General features: G+C 38.6%; 2 protein-coding genes and 1 long non-coding RNA gene across 5 annotated transcripts; all 3 read right to left on the bottom strand.

The window, feature by feature from the left end:
- Nucleotides 1–9,423: 9,423 nt before the first annotated feature.
- Nucleotides 9,424–17,008, bottom strand: LOC112293274 (uncharacterized). Of its 3 annotated transcripts, none has more exons than XR_016507084.1 (19): nt 15,820–16,863; nt 15,524–15,582; nt 15,209–15,290; nt 15,032–15,099; nt 14,657–14,726; nt 14,348–14,429; nt 14,151–14,215; nt 13,197–13,829; nt 12,703–13,083; nt 12,357–12,419; nt 12,073–12,119; nt 11,810–11,855; nt 11,621–11,700; nt 11,330–11,443; nt 10,970–11,051; nt 10,693–10,818; nt 10,354–10,485; nt 10,086–10,211; nt 9,424–9,844 (listed from the first exon to the last, which is right to left on the bottom strand). XR_016507084.1 is itself a non-coding variant. In XM_024542511.3 (19 exons), the coding sequence occupies exons 1-19, from the start codon at nt 16,291–16,293 to the stop codon at nt 9,809–9,811; spliced, it is 2,715 nt and encodes a 904-aa protein (XP_024398279.1). In that variant the 5' UTR covers nt 16,294–17,008; the 3' UTR covers nt 9,424–9,808. The 3 variants fall into 3 exon arrangements, 1 of the variants encoding a protein (XP_024398279.1); XR_016507083.1 differs by having other exon boundaries at nt 10,354–10,474; XM_024542511.3 differs by having other exon boundaries at nt 10,354–10,434; nt 15,820–17,008.
- LOC112293273 (uncharacterized) lies at nt 16,861–21,464 on the bottom strand. The gene is made up of 5 exons (XM_024542503.3): nt 21,251–21,464; nt 20,589–20,773; nt 18,165–20,352; nt 17,786–18,018; nt 16,861–17,645 (listed from the first exon to the last, which is right to left on the bottom strand). Exons 1-5 carry the CDS (start codon nt 21,319–21,321, stop codon nt 17,251–17,253), a joined length of 3,072 nt encoding a protein of 1,023 aa, XP_024398271.1. The 5' UTR covers nt 21,322–21,464; the 3' UTR covers nt 16,861–17,250.
- Nucleotides 21,465–21,600: 136 nt separating this feature from the next.
- On the bottom strand, nt 21,601–22,181 carry LOC141046341 (uncharacterized). Its single transcript, XR_012219231.2, has 2 exons — nt 22,044–22,181; nt 21,601–21,769 (listed from the first exon to the last, which is right to left on the bottom strand). It is a non-coding gene; the product is annotated as an uncharacterized LOC141046341 (long non-coding RNA).
- Between the last annotated feature and the right edge of the window lie 3,118 nt (nt 22,182–25,299).

The raw sequence follows: 25,299 nt of genomic DNA, 5'->3' as shown, positions 1-25,299 counted from the left end.
AAGGAATAGCAAGTTATTCATCATTTCCAAGTTAACCCCACTCTGGAGCCACACAAAAGTCAACTCTACTTCATCTTAACCCTCATTTGGACTTAGAGGATTATTGGCTCTTGACTCCCACTGTAAAGCAACTGAAGTTACCACTCAAGTTGTACATGTAACCAATTTTTAACAAAAAAAACATAGTCCACCACTGGTGCTCATTGAAATTTAGTGTACTACTGCAACTACTACCAATGGACATAAACAGAAACAGTCTAACACCCAACTCTTCAATGGCTCCAAGCACAGCACAAGCAATAATAAAATAAAGAATAAAATAAAAATCCACTGCTAGAAACAAATATCCACATTACATGGCCAAAGAATCCGTTGACAAGTTGCAAAGGAAAAGGATATGTATTAATGCCCCTCTCACTATACGTCTGTCAGAGACAGAGCAAGCACCCTGCAATTGATTATACATCCATCCATCTTTTCTTTAGTACATACACACACACACACATATATATATATATATATATATATACATACAGACACATACACACATTCTCAGTTGCATCTAAAAGTGGACAAGATCAATCATGTGGGCGGAAAAAGGATGGTGGGTGGAGAAGGAAGAGTGTTTCTCTTTCCTTCTCTTTCTCTTTCCTTCTCTTTTCTTTATTCTCCTGGTTCCATGATGTGGATTCCACCACACCCCTTCTCCTCCACTTCCCTGACCCCCCCCCCCCCTTGGACCCAGCAGGCCAGGCCTGGACCACACAAGACTAGGACTGTGCCAAATAAGACAAAGCACTTGGAGACAGAACCATTGTCTTCTGTGTGTATATTGGGGGGGGGACCCTATCTTTCCATTTCCTTTGTGCCTTTCCTTTCTTGGGACGGGAGGATGATGATGCACTACTCACTCTCTCTCACGCTCACTCTTTGCTTAGAATTGAACTGGATTTGAATGCTCTTAGTTCCAGGTCATGATTGTTGTTGTATCTTTGCCCCACACAAATGTCATTCTTCATGAAGGGGTTGTTTTTATTCATCATCTCATTGTGTATTTTCTATTCTATTTTATTTTACACAATATGAATCTTTTATTGTCTTTGAGTTTCTAGAGATTCTGGAGGTAAGAAATTGCAGTACAGCAAATCATTGATACATTGTGACCTTCCCATACCTGCTGCTTGGTGTTCACTACTATTAATATTATTTTGAGATAATATCTTCTCCATCAATTTTTTGTAGTAAGGTGAGCAGCATGCAGCATTTTTTTCTCTTGTTGTGACTAATCATTCCAAACATTTGTCCAAAAAATTCAGTGAAATAGATTCTCATGTTAATTTTTCCATGAGAAATAAGAATCAAAAGGGACTATATTCCCAAAGCTCTATTATTGTGATTACTATTAGTTTCTAAATTATTTCAATATATATATATATATACCCACACACATATTTCTTTCACCTATTTTTATTGTTTTAGTATAAGGCCAGGTCCAGACGCTGTTAACAAACCAGGGGTTGGGTTGACTCTCATTTGTCCAGAAAGTTGTATCAAAAAAAAGTTTTAAACAGACAGCTGATGAATGTGATTACTTCATTTTGTCCATTGTTTTAAACATTATTTTTGTTGTTCAATCTCTTGTAAAGAGGATATCTGGTGTGTGATATAATTTGTTCAATGAAACTGTGCTTTACTCAAAGTTTTCATTGTCTAGTCTACAGAATTTAAGATGGGTGGAAGCAACTATGGCTGTTGAATGGAATTAACACAAAGTTATAACAAAATAGAAAGAACAAAAAATTAAAAAATAATAATAAATAATAATAAAGAAAGAGGGGGGGATGAAGTGAAGTGGTGTATGAATTTGAGAACTGGATGGTGGATTCATCTTGTATTTGACATGTAGAATTTGATATCTTCTCACTAAAAGCACCAAAGTAAATATTTCACCAATTCTCTCTTCCTATTTTTTCAAGATTTAAAATGCACGTAGTTTCATTGGATATGATTCTGCAAAGTATAACAATAGCTACTTTGATCAAAACCTACAGCTACAAGAATTAGAACCAATGCTTTTTTTGAAAACAAACCTGGATGTTGCAAATTGGAGCATATTTTCAATCCCAACTTTTCACTGGAAGAATATGGATCACAAATGGGGAAAGCAACTGCAGACTCTTGGGAAAGTCATCTAGAGAAATGAGGGATGGAATAGAATAGAATAGAATAAATCAGATACAATCACAAAGGCTGATTATTATTATTATTATTATTATAACTTATGAAGATTCAAAAAGACTGTATTGAAACTCTCTGCACAGTGTCTGTTCCCTACAACATCATAGGCATAGTCAAAGCCTTGGTTTGTTTTGTTATGTTTTGTTTGTTTTGTGGAGGCAGAGAGAGTTAGTTGGGTAGGGGTGGGGACCCATATAGTATTTTTATTATTTTTATTATTGATGTTGTTAATTCTTCCCCTTCTTCCTTCGCTTTTTGAGGAGTTTCTATGCAAACCATGCCATAGACCCATAATACTCATTCCCCTTCATTTGATTGTTGACTTTGGCATGAAATTTTGTTGGGATGTAAAAGCATGCATCTAGTTTTCTTTTCTTTTTTCTTTTTCTTTTTCAAATCCATCATTTGAAATGATAGCATGTGTTAAGTTTGTAAGGAAACAAATGAACAAAACTTCTGTCAAAGTTTCTTGAGTATATGTTTTTGTGATCCAAGGTGCCTACAAAATGTTGTTGACTATGGGCAGATCAGCAAATATTATTGCATACATGTGTGTGTGTGTGTGTGTGTGTATGTTCATAAGCATGATTTGATAGTAAAAGTATATAATATGACAAAATTCTGTCAATTGAACAACAAATACAGTACACTCAAAATTATTTATTGTGGCGAAAGTAGTTAAAAAAAACTTTCAAGGGGTTGTGATGGAAATAGCAAAAATTGTGGTGGCATTAATACATATATAGACAATCACACAATTAACCACAAAGACAACTTATATTCAACGGATCCTTGGCTAAAATATGTATGATGTAGTTTATATGAATGATAAAAAGGTATTAATAAATTGTTTACTTTCTTTACTCTACTAGGTAAACAAACAATCTTATACTTAATTCTTTTTCATTGATGTTCCTATGTGAGTTGGATTATCTTAAAATAAAAATGAGAAAGACTAGAGAAAGCGTGTTTAAAAGAACAATAGGGCCTTATGCAATGGAACTTACTTGAATAATACAAATGTGTGCATACATTCTGAAGTGACAAAAAAATACACATTAATAATTCCAGATCATTGACCTTTCCTATCATGCCATCACTACTCAAAGTTTTATTATAAATCATGCTCTGTTCAAAACTATTTTCGAAAGAGCACAGTGTGAATTTATGTGGAAATGTCTAATTTGATGGCCTCAGACCAAACACGTTTGAAATACCAAATATTCATAAATTCATAACACAAAATAAATTCATAATAGACACTCACACTAGTCTTTTCCATTCATAGCATTTATCCAAATTTCATGCAAATATTTTAGGACACCACTAGTTGCATCAACCCATACAACACTACCATCATTATAAAAACTGTTCACCACAAATCTCAACATCACTGAAACAGAACAAAATACTAGTACCCCCATTGAACTAAAAATAAAAATAAAAATAAAAAACCAGTACACTGTTCATGTTAGATTTATTTTTTTTATTTTTTTATTTTTGGAAATTTTTGGCCCCTGAAGTCTTATATTTATATTCGCGCATTCGAGAATGGTGTGAACAAAATGACTGTCGAAGATACACGATTCACAACATTACCAAGTTAACAATAATAGTAAGAATAATAATCATACGGCCACAACTCACAGCGACGAATATGGGCAGACGAAGGAAGGAAGACAGCCAAAGGTGGAGATGGCTAGTTATGGTATTTACATCCAACGGCCAGGATGAGAAGCCGCATTCGGGAGCAGGGAGCCAATGGGAGGCGTGGTCCACGTAGGACTTTAGTTTTTAGTTTTTAATTTTAACTAGGGAGGGTGGGGGGATGGATAAGCTGGGATTCGAATGTCGAAAAGTGGGGCTTCTTAAATAACTAAGCTGGCTCAAGGCCCACGTGTAAGTCCCCAGCTTCTGTTGCATTATTGGGAGTTTTACACGCCTTTCGCACACGTGTGAATGCGAACCACAATTTCACGGGCAGCACCTCAAAAAAACGAAGAAGAAAGTATGTATTTCAAAACGGACACCGGGAGGTTTTGGGACACAGGCTTACGCAACGCCATGCAAGGGAGGGCACCAGGAATCCAGGTGCGGGCAACCATTCGGGTGGTGCTTTATTTATTAATCTGACGCAACAGGGATCCGATACTTCGTCGCCTCGCTAACGCTTCTACTTGGCCATCAGCGTCTCTTTTTCGTGACTGCAGCCGCAGTCGTGCTCTCATAAAAAAATAAAAAAAATAAAAAATAAAAAATAAAAAAATATATATAGCACGAATCCATTTTTCTCTTCGCCCTCCACGAGAATTAGGGTTTGCGGTCGGATCTGGTTTGTCAGATCTGGTACGGCTATTTTAGTCATTGCGGATGAATATATGAACATGTATATATATATATATATAGCTCCTAGTCTTGCATCCCAGAAGAATGAAGCATCCTCATTTATATAGCTCTTGAGGATGCTTCATTCTTTTGGGTGGAAGATTGTGGTCGAGCGAGTAGATTACGCAGTGCTAGTTGTGTTTGTGTGGGTTTTGCTCCCTTTTGAAGCACGAGACCGATACACAAGCTTTGGAAAGCAATGTGTTGGTTATGTATATTGGATCTAAACATCGTTGTGAATCCCAACTGGGTGGCAAGTCTGTCTCCATGAAACAACAGCCCAGTGGGGTTCAATACAAAGAGGATGTTTTTAAACATTGGATGGAAAACATCAAACCCAGTGGGTGTTAGTTAATTAATTATAATGAGTGTTTTGAGTGAGTGCCCACGGTTTGTTTGACTTCCTCTATGTCCACAACTTGAGAGGGCTAATTTAGACCTGTGATTGAGGCTCAGGGTTGTTGGATTTGAATGGCACAACAACAGCAGCAACAACAACAACAATAACAACCATCAGTTGGATCAAATCCTAATTTTGTTTGTGTGGGGAGGGAAAAATTCGACCTAAATTGCAGAATCAAAAGGCATCAAAATGCAGGGATTGTGGAAATGGGGGAGGACGGTGACGGTGACTGACTTTGAATGGGTTTCGTTTTGTTTCGTTTCGTTGGATGAGGATCCTGGTCTGAAGGTGCGAGACAAAGCTTGCTTGCTTCCCAAAGAGGTAGCCAACACTGTGTAACATTGTATTAGTGTTCACACACATACGTGATCAATTTAGCATAACATAGTTGAGATATATTCATTTCCCACCATACATATGCAAATGGACAAAGTAAGAAACAAAATACAAACATGGCATAAAAGAGGTCCATAGTATAGTATAGTTTTTTATTTTTATTTTTATTTTGCTTATCAATTTGTGTAAGCCAAAAAATGTACTCTTACTCATGTTACATTTTTCTGTTACTCCCAATTAAAAAATAAAATAAAAATAAATACAAATTTGCAGTACATGCCTGTGGATAATCCAAAGTCTTTATGTTTGATTTCCAATGGCATAAAAAAAATCATATGTGTTCAAGATATTCAGCAAAAGACATCAGACTTTGTTATGCTTCTTTTATATAATATGATTAATGCAATCTTAGGAACTCAATATTCTGAGTGCATTTGTATTTATTTTGTATGACACTTACCTGAAGTTGCATTTCACATATCTTCAAATTTATTTATCACAGTACTGAATTTGTGTTACTTAAAGAAAAATATAAAATTATAAACACTGATGAGTTTTTCAAACATTCATGACAAAGTAGATACTGTTGTACAATGTATATTCTTATTTATTTATTTGTTTTTTTTGTGTGGATGCAATGTACATCATATGCTCAAGCATTGAAAAAGAATAATTTATTTATTTGATAATTTATCATCATCACAATGAAAAAAGAATCTTTCACTAATTTAAAAGCGAAATTGGTACATACATTGTAATTTTTATTTATTTATTTTATTTATTTTCAAATGTATCTATTGTGCTATTTATTTATCTCACAAACCTGACAACCTAAAACTTAAGAAACATCTATAATTTGAAAACCATCAACTTGAAAAATGCTACAAATTTCACATCCGAATTGGATTGATTTGGTGATACTTCTGCTGTACACAAACACAATAACAATAACAATGGGGTCTATGAAACATTTTCTGTCTTTGAACTTCATCCCAACAGATCCATAAATCATATTTGATGTACAAAACACAAAAAAAGTCATCAAATTTGGATGTAGTGTTTTTTATTTTGATCTTTGAATAGTATGTCAGAAAATTACTGATTAAAATAACTAATGTTTTTTTTTTTTCATTTCTAATAAAAAATATGAAAGTTGTCATAATTTGCATTAAAACCCTAAACAATTTTCTCCACAAGATCAATGAGGTATCAGATCGATTTACAAATTAAACATTGAATTTGTTCTGGTGGAGGATTAAATAGCACCATCAACATCATATCAAATTGATGATACAATGGACATCTTTTTAAAAGAAGAAGCTAATCCAACTGCTTCCATACATAATACAAAACGACACGGATGGTTGAAAAATGCATCAATAAATATTATGTCAGAAAACAATCCATCTAGTAGAATACCATCAAATCCCTCATCAAACCATGTTGATGTTAATAATGCCACTAGCTTTTTCCCAAATAATTTCAATTTAGATCCTTGTTTGAGCAGTGACAAAGATTATATTTGTCAAAAGTTTTTTTGCAACAATGTAAGCCAGACTCCTTCAATGATAAACTGTAACAATTGCACAGATTGCTTTGAATTGGTATCAACAAACATGAAACAACTTTCAAACTCTAAACATTTGGAAGAAACAGCTGCAAACAACGCTTCCAACCCTAGAATATTGCAACTAGATTTGAATATAAGAAAATTTCATAAAAACATGAATCAGAATTACAAAGAAATTGTGGTTGACTTTGATGTTGTGAGCAAACAAAGAGAAGGAACTTGCAGTAATTTAGAACCCAATTCTCAATTTGAAATGACCCAACTTCAAAATTTCACCACTACCACCAAATACAATACATGTGATGAAAATGAGAATTCCTTTAGGGATTATTCTAAGTGTTCAATACAATCTTTGGCCAATGGAATTGATAATAAGATTCAAGAAAACTTGGATCATTACCAAGCTCAAGATGTAGGTTTTAACAAACCTCAAGATTTTTGTCTTGATGAACCTCAAGATTGTTTTTCGGAAGGTTCTTTTCATACAATAACGCCGACAAGTAGATTCTACACTAACATGCCATTTGAAAATAAAGATGGCATGGTATCAACCTCAAGGGATTTGGGATTATCCTTTGAAAATAATAATGGGTGTGAAGTTGACCATTTAATGCAAAATGTTGAAAATGTTGGTGTTCCAATTCAACAAAATCAAGTTGGTTTGTATTATGATGATGATAATAATAACAAATTTTTCAAAGGTCAACATGATGAAATGGATGAAAATATTTCTAACTGGGAAAAAGCAAATATGGAAAGTAGTTGTAACCTGGGGTTTTGTGAAAATCACTTAGAAAGTGTACACAACATGCAACAAGAAATGCACAGCAACATGGCTTCTTTACAACAAGTTGAAGAAGAGCATTTGTGCAACAACTTAGAATATATTGTTCCCAATCATACTCCTTTAATCTTAAATGGTGATGCCTACTTAGACTCTTTGGAAGTTCAAGTCCAAAGGTTTGAACATGAGCATCCACTTGAACACAATTCAACAAAAATTATGAGTTCTAGCAATTTTTTTGAATACCCTTACAACAAGAATGAAAAGCATGGTATTAAAAAATTGGGTGACTTTAATGAAAATAAAAAGATTCTCCTCAGAGAAAAGCTGATAGAAACAGGGGTATGTGTAAAAAAGACAGATTCAGCAACATTTGATGATTTGAAAAACGAAAAGCATGAAATTCAAAATGCCCAAAATTTTTGTGTCTTGAATGAAAATCATATTCTAAGTCCTACAAAAATATTAATAGAAAAAAATTCAAGTGTTAATGAAGCTTCTCAAACATCTGATGATTTGGGGAAATCATTATGTGCCAATGCTAGAAGATCAAAGATAAAAGTTGACAGTGATGTCAATAGGGTATTGAAAAAAAAACTAGCAAATACAACAAGGTCTACAATCACATCTGATGAAAATATGAAACCAATCTTAGAACTAGACAATACTAAAACATCAATGAGAGCATGCTCTTCCTTAGAGAGAAATAAAACATTAAATGTAACTCCCTTTGATGTTGAAAACAATAGAAAAATAGTTATTAGGGAAGAAGAGAAGAAAGTTCAACTTGAACTTAAGAAGAAACTTGTAAATGAACTTGAGAATGAACTTGAAAACGGGCTCAAGGAAGGGTTCAATTGTCACATGGAAAGCATGGAAAAAAAATTATTTGAACTATTTACCAAAGCACAAAATGAAACAAAACGTTTAGTAGTCCGAGTGAAAGCAGAAAGATGGAGAGGTGATATACCGCATGTTTCACCTCAAAATGCCAAAGCATTAAAGAAAAGAGTTGAGGACTATGAAAGAGTATGCAAAGCAAAAAACTCAAAACATTTTGGGGGTTTGAGTATGACTGTGTATGGAAATCCTCGGCAACCAACAGCTTGCTCAACATGCAAATTTTGTAATTTGAAATATGCAGAAAATTTAGAAACTGCAAAATGCAACAACTTCAAATCTACAGTTGCTTCAGACGAAGAGATTACTAGGTTGATTGAAAAGAACAGATTGGAATCAGACAAACTTGCTCAGAGGATTTGTTACACATTACATGTTGGTTCAGCATAATGTGTTGAAATATGTATCAATATTTATGCTGCACTTGAAATTGATTGAGATAATAATACATGGGAATCATTTGTGTTTTTCTGCATTTCATGTAAATTTGATTGTGTTGGGATAATTGTATAGTGTAATACAATTATTTTTGTAGGTCTAGTTTGTTAGTTATTGCTTAGGATAATTGTATAGTGTAATACAATCATTTTTGTAGGTCTAGTTTGTTAGTTATTGCTTAGGATAATTGTATTACACTATGATTTTTTAAAATATAGATATAAAATAGAATTGTGATGATACGTTTTATTCTTGTATCATTTCTTTTACATAATCATAAATATAAAAAAAACTATTTCATTATGAAACCATAATTAGATTTTGAAATCCAACCTCACATGTTTTGGATTATCATTTATCAATAAGATGAATAGGTAAAGGAAATAGATAGCATTAAATTTACATGGATTGCACTGTAGTTCACATTTCCAAAATTCGAATTGAATTCTGCTTTTGTTGCACACTAAACCAACACTACCAATAGCAACAAAACAAAGCTTAGTCAAGATAGTGATACACAATGGGTGTTATGAGAAGTATTGGTAAGGCAACCAACCATAGATACCTAGATTTCCAGTAGTACTCCAAGTTCTAGCTGTGATAATACCCCCTTTTGTTGATGTGTGAAAAACCATTCGATACTTGTCAGGCAATCAGATCACCGGCCAAACTGCGTTTCAGGGCAAGCCGAAAGTACACCAATATCAAGGCTACACAGAATTTGGGTCGACACTAAACTCAACAAACGATCAGTTCATCGTAATCTGCTTGCCATCTTCTGCTCCACGCGCTACACATACAGCGAAATGAGCAAGCTCACGTTAGCTTTGAATCCCTCGTCACAAAAAAATTCTTATAATGGTTTAAACAAAGCTAGGGAGTGCATTAAACGTATGATATGAATCTCAAACTGGAAAAAAGTCCAAACTGTTTGATTTTTATCACTGCAAGATTCTGATATCGACAGTAATGTTTCTTATGTTGGGTGCAAAATTTAGCAGAGATCAACTTGGGGTGAATGAGGAGCTAACCTCTAATAAAGCGATGTAGTAAAAGTCTTCCATATGCTGCATCAGAGCACTCCCATCACGAATGGCGCGCAGCATTGCAATCTCTGTTTGCAGGAGTCTCTCAAGCATCTTCCTCTCTCCTTTCATCTGCATGATCAAGTTGTCAATAATGACCGACAAAGCTGCGGAACCGATACTTGAAAGGAAAACTAGCAACTTGCAATCCTGCGCCTGAAAGATCAAGTTCCAGTACACAGCAAATTTATTGCCAAGGATTGTGTTAACTCACTACGTTCTCAAATACAAAGTCGGGAGTAACTTCGCCAATGACATCTCCATGGTACCCGTCTTCTAGGAGGTCACGTTCAAGCTGAGCACATGAACGTTAAGAGTAAGTCACCTCTGAAAACCTGCAGGTTTGCTACAAAATACCACTCGTAGTTTCAAGAACATTCGTGCTTACATGGATAACGGGTGAATCACATCGCACCATTTTGCAATACAAAACTTTTTATTCATGCAGTAGACAAATTCGAAAATGAAAGAGAGAGATTGGCATGATGAAAGAAGTGTACGACTTTCAAATGGCATGGCAAGGCAAGGTTGAAGTGGGTGAAATAAGACTTACAATCGCATCAGTCAGGGCTCCGGCTGAGAGATAGATAGGTTGGGCGACGTGGCAGTAGCCCATGAGTCTGGGTACAGTCGGTATAATGTCACGATGATTTACTATTCGCCAACTATCCTTCACTACCTGACGTCCCACAAGTTTTGTTGCTCAGTAGTTGTCAAACCATGAGACAGCAATAGATGCTCACAAAACGGAACTTCGAACTGAAATATGAAAGCAAATACAGAAGACCCCAAATTTGCTTTGCATGAGGGCCGAAATTCGGTTTAGTTACCTTGTTGTATACATCTGCAAATCGCTTGTTCCCAACCCGTGGCGACCCAAAATTGTACATTGTGATCTGTACATGCCCTTTTCTGAAATATTTCCGTTGTTAGAACAAGAACTAAAAATAATCCGTGAGAAGCTAGTTAGCTACAGGATTCCAGCTTTTAAAGGAATCGAGAGGAATCGAGAAATACGAGTTTTCAGAGCTGTAAAAGAACAATAAATAGATCGCAATGATGCACACGTGGAAACTGAGATGAGAAACATCAAGAAGGTTGAAGAGTATTTTTAAAAAAGCTACAGCAGGCTTTTAGAACTACTGGAAATTTTAGAGAGCGCCGGTGAAAAAGTGACGATCAGCTCTTACTTGGCTAGCTTTGACGAAGAGAGCTCAAGAGCAAACAGAGTGGCCAATGCACCACCGAGACTATGACCTGTTGAATAGACTTGCCAGGGTTGACCGGGATTGGTATCGATATCCCTGTCAAAAAAGTTGCGAAGTAAAGCATCGTGGGTAAGGAGCATCATTTCTGATTTATAAAAAGTCAGACGGTTCAATGAAATTCTAGACCACACATAAGACAAGCTCTTAATCTGCGTTAATATGCGAGACTTCTACTGTCCGCAGAAATCAGATCAGAAAATTTTATGCAACAACCTGACACCTAGTGAGGCTTGCAACAGAGTCATTAATCGCCGTCTCACAGAATCATAGGCATTCAAGAAACCGCCATGAACCTGTACGAAAATGTAGAAACAATTAGATTGGGAATTCATCGACATCAATCAAGAAACTTGGTTTAGGTACTCATTCGAAAAAAGGGAACCAAGTCTTTCATGAACGTACCATGACTTCCTCCTTAAAGTCGCCACCTATGCGCTCTGGATTGAACCTGGTAAGAGAAAAAAAGCCAGAAATACCAAACACTTGAGGGCACAGCAACCTGGAACAAGCATATATTCCTAGAAATTGTACAAACTAATCACAATGTGAAAACATAGAAGCTAATTCTCTGTTCACAAGTTCTTCCATGTTCAAACTCGGAGAAGATTCACAAGTCGGAGAAACTGGATTAAGTGGAAAGGTGTGCAACATGGTATTTTTCATACGCTACAGGGATGACGTTTATATCAGTAGATAAGTCCTTCCATTTGGTCTGCACCAATGCCAATTATCATGCAAGTCGGTATCAGTTCAAGGATATTTGCAAACCCGCTATCTAGTTCTAGAAATGCAAAGAAGTACTGGAGGACTTGATATTGTTAACACATGTAAGATCATCGAATAATTGATGCAAAGAGAGAAACAGAATCAATTTGCAGCTGAGGTTAGTTGTAAACCCATAGAATTCCATATGAATCCAACGATATCACGCAGGATGCCTTGGATGTACCTGCTCTGTTCCACGGAATGCAACAACCAATCTTCGGCGTTTTACATCACGCCAAATGGCCACCTGGTCAACAAATGACTATTCAGCACAACGATACATCAACATTGAATGAATAGCGAGGAGCAGAGAGATATACATAAACTTCCACAATGTCCACGTTTACAAATATCAACGACCACAACGAAGGCATCGATATGTCTACGTTATCTCAGGACAGAGCATCATGAATAGCAAGACTCGAAGAAGAAAAGATCAATATTAGGTTAAAGAGGTGTGAACAATACACATAACTAGCATCTTGCTTTCTTGTGTATAAACATGGTCTTACAAATCTTCTCATACTCACCTCAGTATCTGTCCTTCGATTCTCTAGAAAGCACATCTTCTCAAACTCTGATTTGACAAAACTTTGGCCACCTAAAGACGTAGCCAACATTGCCCATGCTTCCACTGCACTTTCAGCAGTCTGAAACATTTCGCGCTTAGCCTTGGTCTCCACATCATCTTCGCATTCCCCTTCAAGTGCTTTAGCTTCGTCATTACTGACAGCACCTTGTGTTTGAACTGGTGCCTGACCAGATGCTACAAGAGTACCATTCTTGTCCTCCTGATTCTGACCTCCAGGAAACGACTGGGCCACCATAGCCCACAATCCTAGAAAGTTCTCCGTGCTCTGAAGCAGAGTTTTCGAGGCTTTCTCCAACTGCTCAAACATTGGTTGCATTTCCTGTAGGAAATGCGCACGAAGAATATCAGAGGCTAGAATCAACCTATATTACAACTTCAGCAAAATTTGTTCACAGCAGCAGTGGCAGCTGCAAGCAAATATAGACGACTTACCTGCGAGTCATTTTGAGTTGGTGACTCCGCAAGTTGTTCATTAGGAATAGCCAACCCACTATCTACATAATTTGCTTCTGCCTTGCTCTGAAACTCGGAACCAAGCTTGCGGATGGTCTCCCCTTCAGCCTGCAAGGTATTCTTATCTAAGGGAGCAAGACTTCCAACATCCACTCCAATTGAGGCTAATGTTTTTCCTACAGCCTGCACAACGGCTCTTACATAATCACCGTCATCATCATGTTCATGGTCCAAGTTTTCCTTGTTGACCTCCTGCTCAGGTTTTCCAAAACCGAACCAGTCGAATGGTTGGGAAGTTTGTGCAGTGTTTGGGTCAGTTATCTTCAACGAAGAGTCCACTGTACTCTCATTACCTTGAATGTTATTATTCTTCGCCTCTGAAGCGAGTGTCTTCTGTAATTGAATTTCAGGAGTAACATCTTTCTCGTTTTCGAGTAAGAATGGTAGCGACCCTAGGGTGGACCTCACAAAATCACTCGCCTTGATACCATCCCCTCCAAATATTTTTTTGTACGCGTCTTCCACATCTCTGATGTGAAGAAGGTCAGTCAAACTAGGCAGACTCCACCAGCTCCTCTCTGCATCCATTTCAGCGAAGCTCTTGTATTGAACCTGAAATTATGGCGGCATATATAAATAATGAAACCTTTTTGCAAAAATGAATTATGGTTATAGTTATGTGCTGGTCCAAATAGGATTCTACCGAGTAAAGAAACATAAATCCAAGAGAAGGAAACAACAAATAAAGAACCCTACACTTCACCTTGAGTTGCAAAATGACCAGGATCCCAGTACTTTCTACTAGGTTTCTTTTAATGAGATCTCTCAACAATTAGTAAATCAAATACAAATCTAGCCCTTCGTAATGGATCAACCTCTTCATGTGTATACTACCAAAATCTACGATAGATTCCAATCACTTCAGGAAATTACCTCGAGCTGAATAGCACCACCTCCACCCATACCCCCTAGATTAAGTTCCACTTCGTGCTTCTTACCTGCACCACTCATGATAATAATCCACCAGTGGATTGATGTTTGAATTTCGAATTATTTAAAAAATGCTACTTCTAGGCTCACAAAAAGCCTTCAAAAGCGAAAATTGAGTGCTTGAACTCCTAACGACCTACCATCCGACAAATCCTTAAGACTCAATCCGGTGTTTCCCATTCTACGATGAGCGGTGATTACATTGGCATCCCACGCTGCAACCTGCGAACAAAGAACACACGTTTGGAACAACGACACCAGACTGTTCGCATCGGGGTTTGGCATGTAACGACAGTTCAACGACGTACAGAAGACAGCATAGCTATTTCACAATGTGTAAGATATAAAACTGAAATTAGAAATTTTGAGTGTCCTTGTTACTTATGCTATCTTTGTATCAGTCCCTTCCTGAACTTTCTTCGAAAGAAAACAAACCAGCACATACAAACCTGCAAAATCTGCGAAGTCGGATCCTGGACGTTGAGCTTTAATTCCTCATTCCAAATAGGATCTTTCGTGCTGGTAGGCAAATAAAATTAGTCAGCTAGTACATGAAAGTAGTGGATTCAATGACAATATATGCATAACTGTCACTCATGCTGAACGATACATAGCTAGCAAGCTCCATAGTTTTCTTTTTCCAACAGACATATAAAGATCTGACAAACCATTTTCCACTTTCCAACTGTTCTGAACCCTCAAGAAGTTTTTGATCAAGACAGATATAAGTCGGGTAAATCGGTGCGATTCAGGTTAATACTATCTCAACTTCAAAGAAGCAAGCAGGCCGAAAACAATGGGAAAGCTGGTCTTAAGCTTCTTACGCCCAGATGACTTTACTTTGTGCTTCACAGCCTCCAATTTGTAATACAACATAAGGATCACTGGTTCCCTGTTTTCAACACACAATTCGCTGCAGGCTTAGCTTGATGAGATATGCTAACAAAGCCACTTCAAACGCACGCAGAAGAAAAGAGCCCAGTCTCTGCTCTAGTACTTACCCAAAAATCAAGCCCGGGAAAATGCATACCCTTCTTCAAATTTACGAATACTTGCCCGTCGTAAACCTCACGTAGGAAATGCCTGCGAGCAAATTACAAGTAATTGCTACTGGTTTAGTTTGTTTAGACATCAGGACTACGCTAAGCTAAGACTCTGTTGGTGGACTGCCAAACGTTACAATACTACATGCAGTACCAATTCCATCAATCTGAACCTTAAAATTTCTTAGTAGAGTTAAATCCACAACCCTAAATAGATTTAAACAGATGAATCGAGTATTAATAAGGAAGGCGTGGTAGAGTTCTGTTTCGTACTGAGCTAAGAAGGTTGTCTCGCAGTCACCTGCATCCTTTTCTTGCACACCCACATTCTCCTGCAAGATATACTACGGTTAATCACGTCTAGTACGAAGCGCATCATTTTGGATGTCAAGGTCCAGCAAATAAACTGTGACCACTACTAAGATTGCAACAATGGCCCATTCGATTGTCTAATCGCCCTATTCTACAAAAGCTTGGAAGAAAATGATGTAATTGAAGCTAGTGCAGCCAATCGGGCACTAGATATAATTAAAAAAAAAACAAGATAAGGGTGAGGCGGATCAACGCACCGCAGGGGTATTATAAGCCTCGAATGCGAACCCGGCGAGGACGACAGCGAGGTCAAGATTGAAGGGAGGACGGTCTTCATTCTCGAGATTGGTTGCATTACCTTCGTTTCGGCTTCTGTTGTCTTGTTCGAAATGGGCAATCGCAAACGCACTTCGCTCCGGTGCCTTAAATCTCCAAATATCCCCTTGGCTACAACCAAATCTTTCCCATCCGCAGTCTGAGCAGGATAAGGGAATACGAACAATAGAGCGTCTATGACAACATCTTCTACTCCCTTGGCTCTTACACACTCCTTGCACACGTCTAATTGCAGGGTACCTCAAAATCCTACCAGATATTCTGCACCCAACAGGAGTGAAGCGTCGAGCAAGGCCTAAATCAAAAGATGGAAGACGCCCACACTGGAGTTGATCACACCCTGACGCACGCTTAGAAAGAAAACGCGGCCTAAATGGCTGCAACAGCATATCCATGGCGCAGTAATGAGGAAATCATGAAACTACCACGACGACGCTGCATCTAGAATTCCATGAAGACGCATTCGGAAGAGGTAACACACAATTTCCAGAACCCGATTGGTGGGGACGACTCCGCATCCAACACATCCTAACGAATTTAACGCTATACTCGTGAGCACCTACTTTTCAAAAGCGGCGTGAGATCCCCTGGAGTTCACGCCCTCGCCACACTGTCTTCCAGAATCATCCAGTAAAAGGTGGCCGTGAAGGCCTTCCTAACGTTATCAAACACGCCATTATCCACGTTGGAACATTCCCGCAACATTTGAGCGTACACGACGTTGTCGATGAAGAATACAATCAATTCTAATTGGTTGTTCAACTTTGAGATGCCCAAATTGACGAAATCGTTTCTCATGGCGAGACAAGCAACAAGTGTGTGCTCTCATAGTCGATGTGAAGTAAATTATACTGAAGTGATAGTTTCCTAGAACTTTGAAACGTGGCATTTCAAAACAAAGTACTAATGCTGCATAAGTGGTCCTAACATCAGATGGAGCTTAAAGGAGCACAAAGGAGCAGTTGAGAAGCAATGTTGCTTAGGGATTGTTCAAGTGATGGTACAAATCAATGGCCGCACGCGGCACTGTTCCTACTGGCCAGTCACTGTCGGAAAGCCGACGTTGCATCTCAAAGAACCAGAGCTTTTCTTAAAGACGGCTATTCTCTCAGTGGGATGGGCACTAACATGGAGACAAGCGCACCAATACTTAACTGGTGGTCGCTAAATTCGACACCCCTCTTTCAGGGCTTTTACGAACAAGATGAAATGAACAGGATAACTACACTAGCAAAAGAAAAAAAATTGAATGATTCTACGTAAAGACCACACCTCGGAGATTCTTCTTCAGAGCATGTCACGAAAGGAGTGGGATGGTGGTGGTGATAATGAGGTGATACTGTCAGTGATGTTCAACTATCCTGGTTCTGGGAAGAAGAGTCAACTGAAGCTTCCACCGGGATTAGTTCCTGGTCTTCGGCAGCACACTCTGGCATCTCTTGAAGATTGCCTAGAACCTGCAGCATGCTCGGCCGGGAGGTTGGCACATGAGAAGTGCACATAATGGCAGCTTTCATGATGTACAAAATTTGGTTGAGTTGCGTCTCGTCAGCAGATTGGAATAGGTTCATGTCAACCGCATACTGCTCTCTGCCTTGGCCTCGCAAATCCCTAACCCAAGCGGGTAGAGTCACCCCTACTCCTATTTCTTCACTCGTGGGCCTCTTGCCGGTGATAATCTCCAAGATCAACACTCCGTAGTTGTAAACATCTCCTGCCATGGTGAATTCGTTCGAGAATCCATATTCTGATACAATCACAAACAAAATGCTCAGAAGTGACACCTGGTCTGGAGAGATACAAAACAAATCTTCACCTCCAACTGTGAGTAACCCAATACAAAATGAAATGCATTGTGCGAGAGAGTGAACATGAGAAGAGATTTACCAGGGGGAGCATATCCAGAGGATCCGACCCAAGCGGCCGCAGTGAAACCTTTACTGTTCCGCTTGATAAGTCTAGCCATTCCGAAGTCCACCAGCTTAGGCTCCATATCAGAGTCGAGAAGCACATTGGCTGCTTTCAAGTCACAGTGCACTACAGCACTCCCACAGGTCTCGTGGTGCAGACATACCAGGCCTGTTGTGATGCCCATTACTATCCGGAGCCTCTCATTCCACCTATACGCGTGATTGCCACAACCCGGTCAAGTTGAGCTCATCGAGATTATATGCAAACACATGAAAAATTCAAATATTGTAGCAGCGATCATAATGCAGACATAGGCACAGGAACGATGAGGCAGACGTGAAATGCAGCAACTCACTTGAGTTGACAGGTGTGCTGGCCCGGAGGATGCAGATGCAAGTCAAGGCTTCCATTGGGCATGAATTCCATCAGCAAGCTCAGGTTGCTAGACTTCATGGAGTATCCCATGAGCCTGACCAAGTTCCGGTGCCGAATCTTGCTGAAATTCAACATCTCTGTGTCAATCTTATGCCGATCCTTTTTCCTGAACTTTCCAATATTCCAGTCTTGGACCGCAAACACGGTCCCATCGGGCAGTACTGCTTTCTCGATATTGCTGAAACCCGCAGCCCGCCGGATGTTCCCACTCAAACTTCGACTGAACACCCCGCTCACGCTCCCACTTGAGTCTGTGAATGCTCTCGCTGCTTCAATCTCTTCAGCTGTCAGCTTCAAGGCTTTGAAGTACTTTGAAAAAAGAACTACAGTATCTGATTGCACTGGACGCCGGCGATGGATGATATATCGAATCAGGAGCGCGGCGAAGATGATGAGGACAATCCCCTCAGCAGCAGCGCCGATGATAGTTATCAACCCGGGACCTTTCTTGTGATGATGAATGCTACCCTGTGGAATAACCTCTTCACCAGGACATGGCCGACCCACCAGTCTGCCACACAAATCAGGATTACCGAGAAACGATTCGTAAGAGAAGTTTCTGAATATTCCAATGTCTGGTATATGCCCCTTGAGGTTATTCATAGAGACGTTAAACAAAATGAGCGAGCTCATATTTGCAATCTTTTCAGGTATTGGTCCCGTCAGTTTGTTGTGTGACAGGTCAAGCCTGGTCAACTTAGGAAGAGAACCAAGGCTACCAGGAATCAGCCCCTCGATGTCATTGTGGGAACAGTTCAACGAATGATTGAGGTTTTGAAGCAAGCTGAGCGTCTCTGGCAAAGTTCCGCTGAGCTGATTATCAGAAAGGTCCAGACTCTGCAGCTTGGAGCAGTTTCCGATGCTCTGCGGAATACTTCCAGTGAAGGAATTTCCTGAAAGATTGATCCCCACAACTTCTCGTAAGTTTCCAAGTTCGAAAGGAATCCTACCAGAAAGTCGATTGTGCGACAAGTCCAGGTAGCTTTGGAGGCGTACCAAGTTCCCAACCATGGAATCAACAGATCCCGTCAAATTATTCGACGAAAGGTTCAAAAACGTGAGGGTAGTACAATTCAACAAAGTGATCGGAAGATCGCCATTGAGTCTGTTTCCCCCCAAGTGTAAGTAATGCAAGACAGGAGACCACCCCAACCATATTGGGATTGTCCCTGTAAAAGAGTTGTCTCCCAAGTTCAGAGCAGCCAAATTTGTGAAGTTTTTAAGCAACTCTGGAAAGACATCAACGATGCTACACCCTTGAACGTCGAGGTCCTCCATCTTCGTGCATGAAGAAAGAATCTGAGGAAACGGTCCTCGGAAAGAATTTCCCCTGAGACGCAAAACCCTCAGGTACTTCAGCGTGCCAATTTCTTCTGGGATGGACCCAAATATCCTATTCCCACTGAGATCTAGCACCTCCAAGTATGAAAGATCCCCTACCTCCTTCCAGTTTGTCAAGTTTCCTTCCAGCATTTTGTCCGGAAGACTCACCGAGATAACGCGCCCAGTATTCTCACCCGTCTGGCCACATGAGACCCCAACCCAGTTGCAAGGATTTGGGTTGTAAGAGTTATTCCACAGTTTGAAAACTCCAGTCGGATCTGCATTTAAACGCCCCTTGAAGTATAACAACGCCTGAAGGTCTAGATTTACAGGTGCAGGAGCAGGTACAGGAACTGGAGCTGGAGCAGTCAAGGGCGATGGCGTGGGTTCGAAAAAACCAGGCAAGGGGGATGGCACATTGAAAGGAGCAAGCTGTGTTGGTGTCGGTGAGGGAGGCAGACTTCGTTGGGGAGAGGCAATCCTTGGAGACGAAGAAAATGGGGATGGTGCTGGAGATAAACGTCGAGAAGGAGTCGGAGGCGATAAACTAGGCGAAGGCGCTATTGTGGGTGCTAGGGGAGTTTGTGAAGGGGGTAAATCTGGTTGTAAAGGAGGAGACACGCGAGGTGGCCGAGCAGGAGGAAGCTTTAGAGGTGGCTGTGCGATGGGAGGAGCTTGTGTTGGTGCTGCTGCAATCAATGCTGATGGTGAAGCGTTTAGAGGGTGTTGTACCAGAAATCGTCTTGAAACCCAGCCTGCTGCGTGACTGGATTTCCCACGCGTATCTGAAACCAGGCATGTGAATGAGATCGACTCACATACTTCACAAGCTCATTAAGGCTGACAATTATCCTCACGTCAAAAGAGGCATTTCTGAGACAGAGCTTCGAAAGAAACCGCTAAGTTAATGATTAACCGCGACGTCGTCACTTCTTGTTGGTTTACAAATCTTAGTTGCAGGTGAGGATCTAAGAATACTACACAAAGCTTGAAAACAAACAAATAGATGAACAGAACTCACTTGGATCCTCCGATTTCCATAGTCGTACCAACAAATGACTGATTTGATCGGAGTCTACAATCGATGGATCTATCGAATCCACCAACACTTCCTGCCCACTTGAATTCGTCTCGCTATGAAAAAATTCTCCGACATTCGAATCGAAACTACCATGGTTATTATGGAAAGATACTCCTGGCTGGTCGCTGAGAGACAAGGGCAAAGTTAGAAGAATGAGAGAATAAGCTTGAGACAAAAGTGCAACATGTTGCCAGATTGCAAGGATTTAACAATTGGCCAAGTTTTTGTGACGTAGCCCGCAACGAAATGCCCCTGCAAAACGTCCTACTTGGTATAGAGGCAAACTCCTGCCTATCATGTTCTTTTACATCAGCGGCAGGAACCTAACGGTGCTCAGGATGTCACGGCCGTCGTTCGATACAAACCTTGCTTGGAAATCCATGTGACACGGAAGCAAAGAAACTTTTTACTCCGCCAGGAATGATTACTATCTACTTCTAAGAGAGAAGGAATGCCTCTCAGACAAGAAAAAAGACATAGACACAGAACGAATGTGCATTCTCACGTTGCGAGAAATCTAGGTACTCTTACGGACCACCCTCGAACATGCAAAAATATTTGACAGCGAGAGGACGAAGTTGGGCACTAGATCTGGGCAATACCTCAATAAATGCAAGCCACAAATAATTAGCATCAACCCGGCGAGATGCCCCCAAATCCATGAACCTGCCATTTACGTCCGCTCTTCTCGAATGCCAACACCAGAAGAAGTTGTTTTATTTTGCCTGATTCTATATTCTCGCATGCAGAATGTGACTACCCTGAGTGAACATATCCTTCCTGAGTGATCTTTCGTTTTCTTCTTCCCCTCATATTGACAGCTCTAGTCTCTCAGCTGCGCATTCGCCTCACTGAAGCTCCGCGTCGGTAGATTCATCGCATTTCGCCTATGAATACGGATACCATGATTGGTGTCAACCTCGTGAAACCAGCGTTGTTGCTCCTGCCCTACTTCATGCGCCTCTAAACCAGTGGAAAAAAATTCCTCACTCGAAATGCAGACAATCTCGAGAAAGCTGCTATCCGGAACAACATTGCAGTCTTCGTTTCCATGCATTCGGAGTTTACATTGCCCAGTCATTCGGTTGCCGTTTGCTATGACCACTCCAAAGACGGGCTTCCTGAAACCCACAGTGGGCGAGTAGAGGCATCATCAACAAAAGCTCTAAGCGATGGGCTTTCCTTTCGTCAATCAAACCCGGCGAAATCACAGGCCTTAAAAATCTCCTCGGTCTGCATACAACGGTGGAATAGCTCCCATACTGCACCGTTTCCGATCAACGTTGGATCCTATCAGAATGACATCTAACAGCCGGATCTTTCACCCGAAACCTCTTGCATCTTGGAGGAAACACAGCACCAAAACACAATCCCAGTTGCAGAATACCAACTCACCGTACACTTTCGCTCAACCCTACACAATCCCTTGTCTGAAAGCGAACAATTAACCGTCCATCACCAGTATACTCTCCCGAAATGGAAGGCTAGTCACCTGGAAAAGAAACAAACGAAAATCAAGGTCCACGACTAATGTAATAAAGCTGGCTAAAATGTGCCTCCAGAAAGTCCCTCTGAATCGTTGTAATGAGGTGGGCAGGGGGAGAAGTAACAGACTGGACTGGTACCAGGATAGATATAATAGAAAAGAAAAGAAAAACTGGCCCCAAGCTTGCAATTTGGCAATTGGAGGTTTCAGAGGAAGAAGGAATCAGAAGGAAGAACTAGAACATGGACCGCACTAAAGTCGGCGCTCCGAGCACCATATCATAACTGGGCGTCTCCGCTTCTCCTCCTCCGCTTACGAGAAGCTGGCTTGTAGGCTTTCATCACACAAGGACCCGCTCCATTTTTAGAACAATCCTCCAGAAGATTCGCTTCGGCTTCGAATTCCCGCACTCCCACAGCCACTTAATAATTTCCCTCCTCAACCACCTCCAATACTTCGCACACCGATATGCCGATTCGAATGCCTACACAGAGAAACTACAAATGCTGGTACACAATGTAGGTCCACTCACTCACGAGCTCTGATCACTCCATCTGAACTCCTGCAACGATTCATGTCATAATGCTTAGCACGCAGAGTGAATGACTCTCCCGTGATTCACATCTGCCAAAATATACAATTCTAAATACCACGCCTGTTGTGGCTGACCAGTTCCAGCTTCAGATTCCGTATTGAGCAACAAAAGCTTCAATATTTACAGAGCAAAATCAGCATCAGCATTGGATAAACTTATCCTCCCCCCAAGCCTGATAACCCATGGCGCCAAATGCAAATATTCGATCCAAAACAAACACCCAAGTGGAGGAGCAGAATACGTGCGGGCATTTGAAAGCCAGTACCAGGGGGGAGATGACTGACTGCCCCGCAGATGCTGTTGTTGTTGTTGTTCCAGGTTTAGTTGAGTTGGGTAACCGAGACGGAGAGAAGAATGGCATAATCTTCGAATCATGCATTTCTCAAGATCTGGGGGTGCACACCCAGGCAAAAAAAGCATTTAAAACCAAGGGGCTTCCAGCATGAGCCTGCGCCCCCAACGTCGTACTCTCTTTCTCCACTTGTAAAACTGTTGCCTTGGTTTGATGTAGAAGTTCGATTGCTGCAGGAGAAAGTGATGGTGGTTTCCATGGGGCCAAGAGCCCGTGACGGAGAGTTGTTCGGTGGGATGTGTTTTTGTTCTTTTTTTTTTTTTTTTTTTTTTTTTTTACACTGAAGCTCCCCCCTCCCCTTGCAGGTGGTTGAGAAAATGATGGATTAGCGGCTGCAATGACGATAAGGAGAGGAAAGAGGGGCTACAGTCAATTCTAGCGGTTACAAGGAAAATGGCCTCTCTGTGAGGGTTTTGAGAGGACCCAGTCTTCCAAGAAGCCTTTCACAGGAATTGAGTGAGTGCCTGATTACATGTAGATAGATGAATGCAGGATAAATTTTTAACATGTAACAATTATGTTTGAATTTTTTAAATATAAAATTTTAAATTTTTAAAAAATCTCAATCAAATCCTTTGTAAGTTCTAAAATTTATTTATAATAATTTAATTCTGAAAATAATATATTTTAAAAATAAAAATATAATTAAAAAAACCAATTAAAATAAAATAATTTTTAAAAAAAATTGTATTGAATCATTGAATCATTGGCATGATAAAAAAAATAAAAAAAATAAAAATCTTTAAAATAGGTGGTGCCATTACTAATACTATGTATGCAAAAAAAGGTACACCATCTTTTCAAAAATACTTGCTAAATCTTTGATAGAATCATATAAATATATATATATATATATATATATTTATTTATTTATAGTATTATTATTCTTAGTTGTAAAATTCATATAAGCTAATGTTATCAATTCTAGCATTATCAAAAAAAAAAAAAAAAAAAAAACTTTTGTTTAATTTGTGTGGAATATCTTTTATTGACATGATTATTAACCTAAAATAATATTTATTGGCATTGTCATATTTGAATACTTAATTTTTACCATTAATCATACTTATCTCAATATTTTTATTTTTTTTATTTTTGGAGAATCTTGTAAAAATATTTATTTTTGCTATCTTAAAAGTTAAATCTTAAAATATAAAATTATAAAAATAAATAAAATATAATAAAAATAAATTATTTTAAATATATTTCTATATATATTAGTTATTATAAAATATTAGTTTAATACTTATAATTATAAAATTATTTTGATTTAAAATATCAAGATTATAAATTAATTTTAAGAATTATATATATATATATATATATATATATATATATTTCCACTTACATTTTTATTAGTCTTATCCATTACTTGACTACAATATGGTGCTACATTTGTGTCATCAATAGATTTTTTTTTTATTTATTTCTATCTATTACTTGACTATCACCATAATCTCAATTTTATATTCTTTATTAACTTAATGTTGTAAATATTATTGAGACTTATAATTATCTAGATAAGAGGAATTAAGTAGAAATAAGTATAAATAGATCAATTATATAATACCTTATAGAAAAGCTTTTTAGAAGCTTTAAATATATATATATATATATATATATATATATATATACACACACACATATATATATATATATATATATATATACACACACATATATATATATATATATATATGTGAATTTGACTTTACATGTATTTGTAGGTAATTAATAATTTGAAAGCTTGGCCAACAAGTTAGCCATATAGCACATATATAAGAAACTTATTTTGCAAGTTAGACACATGTCTTATAAGTTGGATACATGTTAGAAGTCCTTTAGAACATTGTTACATAACTTCTAGTTAGATAGTATATATAGAGGCAAAAATGAGGCCTTCCTCAATTATGTCAATACATTTCTTGTCTCTAGTCTAGTTTCAAGAATATCTAATTATTTAGTCTTTGAAAATAATCAATTCAAATTCTTGAATATATATATATATATTTCTTTTTATCATTTCACTTTGATATACATCTTCCTTATTTATTTAAATTCTTTGTGTTCTTGTCTTTAAAAGATTAAAAATCATGTACATATAAGATCCAAGTTTTGTCTTTTCTTAATTAAAATTCAACTATGCATTTTCTTTAAAAAGATATAAGCATACTAGAAGTTATAGATTACCCACTTCTAAATTGATAGTGCTTTTAGA

This window comes from Physcomitrium patens, chromosome 16 (assembly GCF_059467195.1).
Source record: "Physcomitrium patens ecotype Gransden chromosome 16, ASM5946719v1, whole genome shotgun sequence".
Lineage (NCBI taxonomy): Eukaryota > Viridiplantae > Streptophyta > Bryopsida > Funariales > Funariaceae > Physcomitrium > Physcomitrium patens.
The sequence above is the reverse complement of the archived record's forward strand: the minus strand, read 5'-3'. Positions and strand labels throughout refer to the sequence as shown.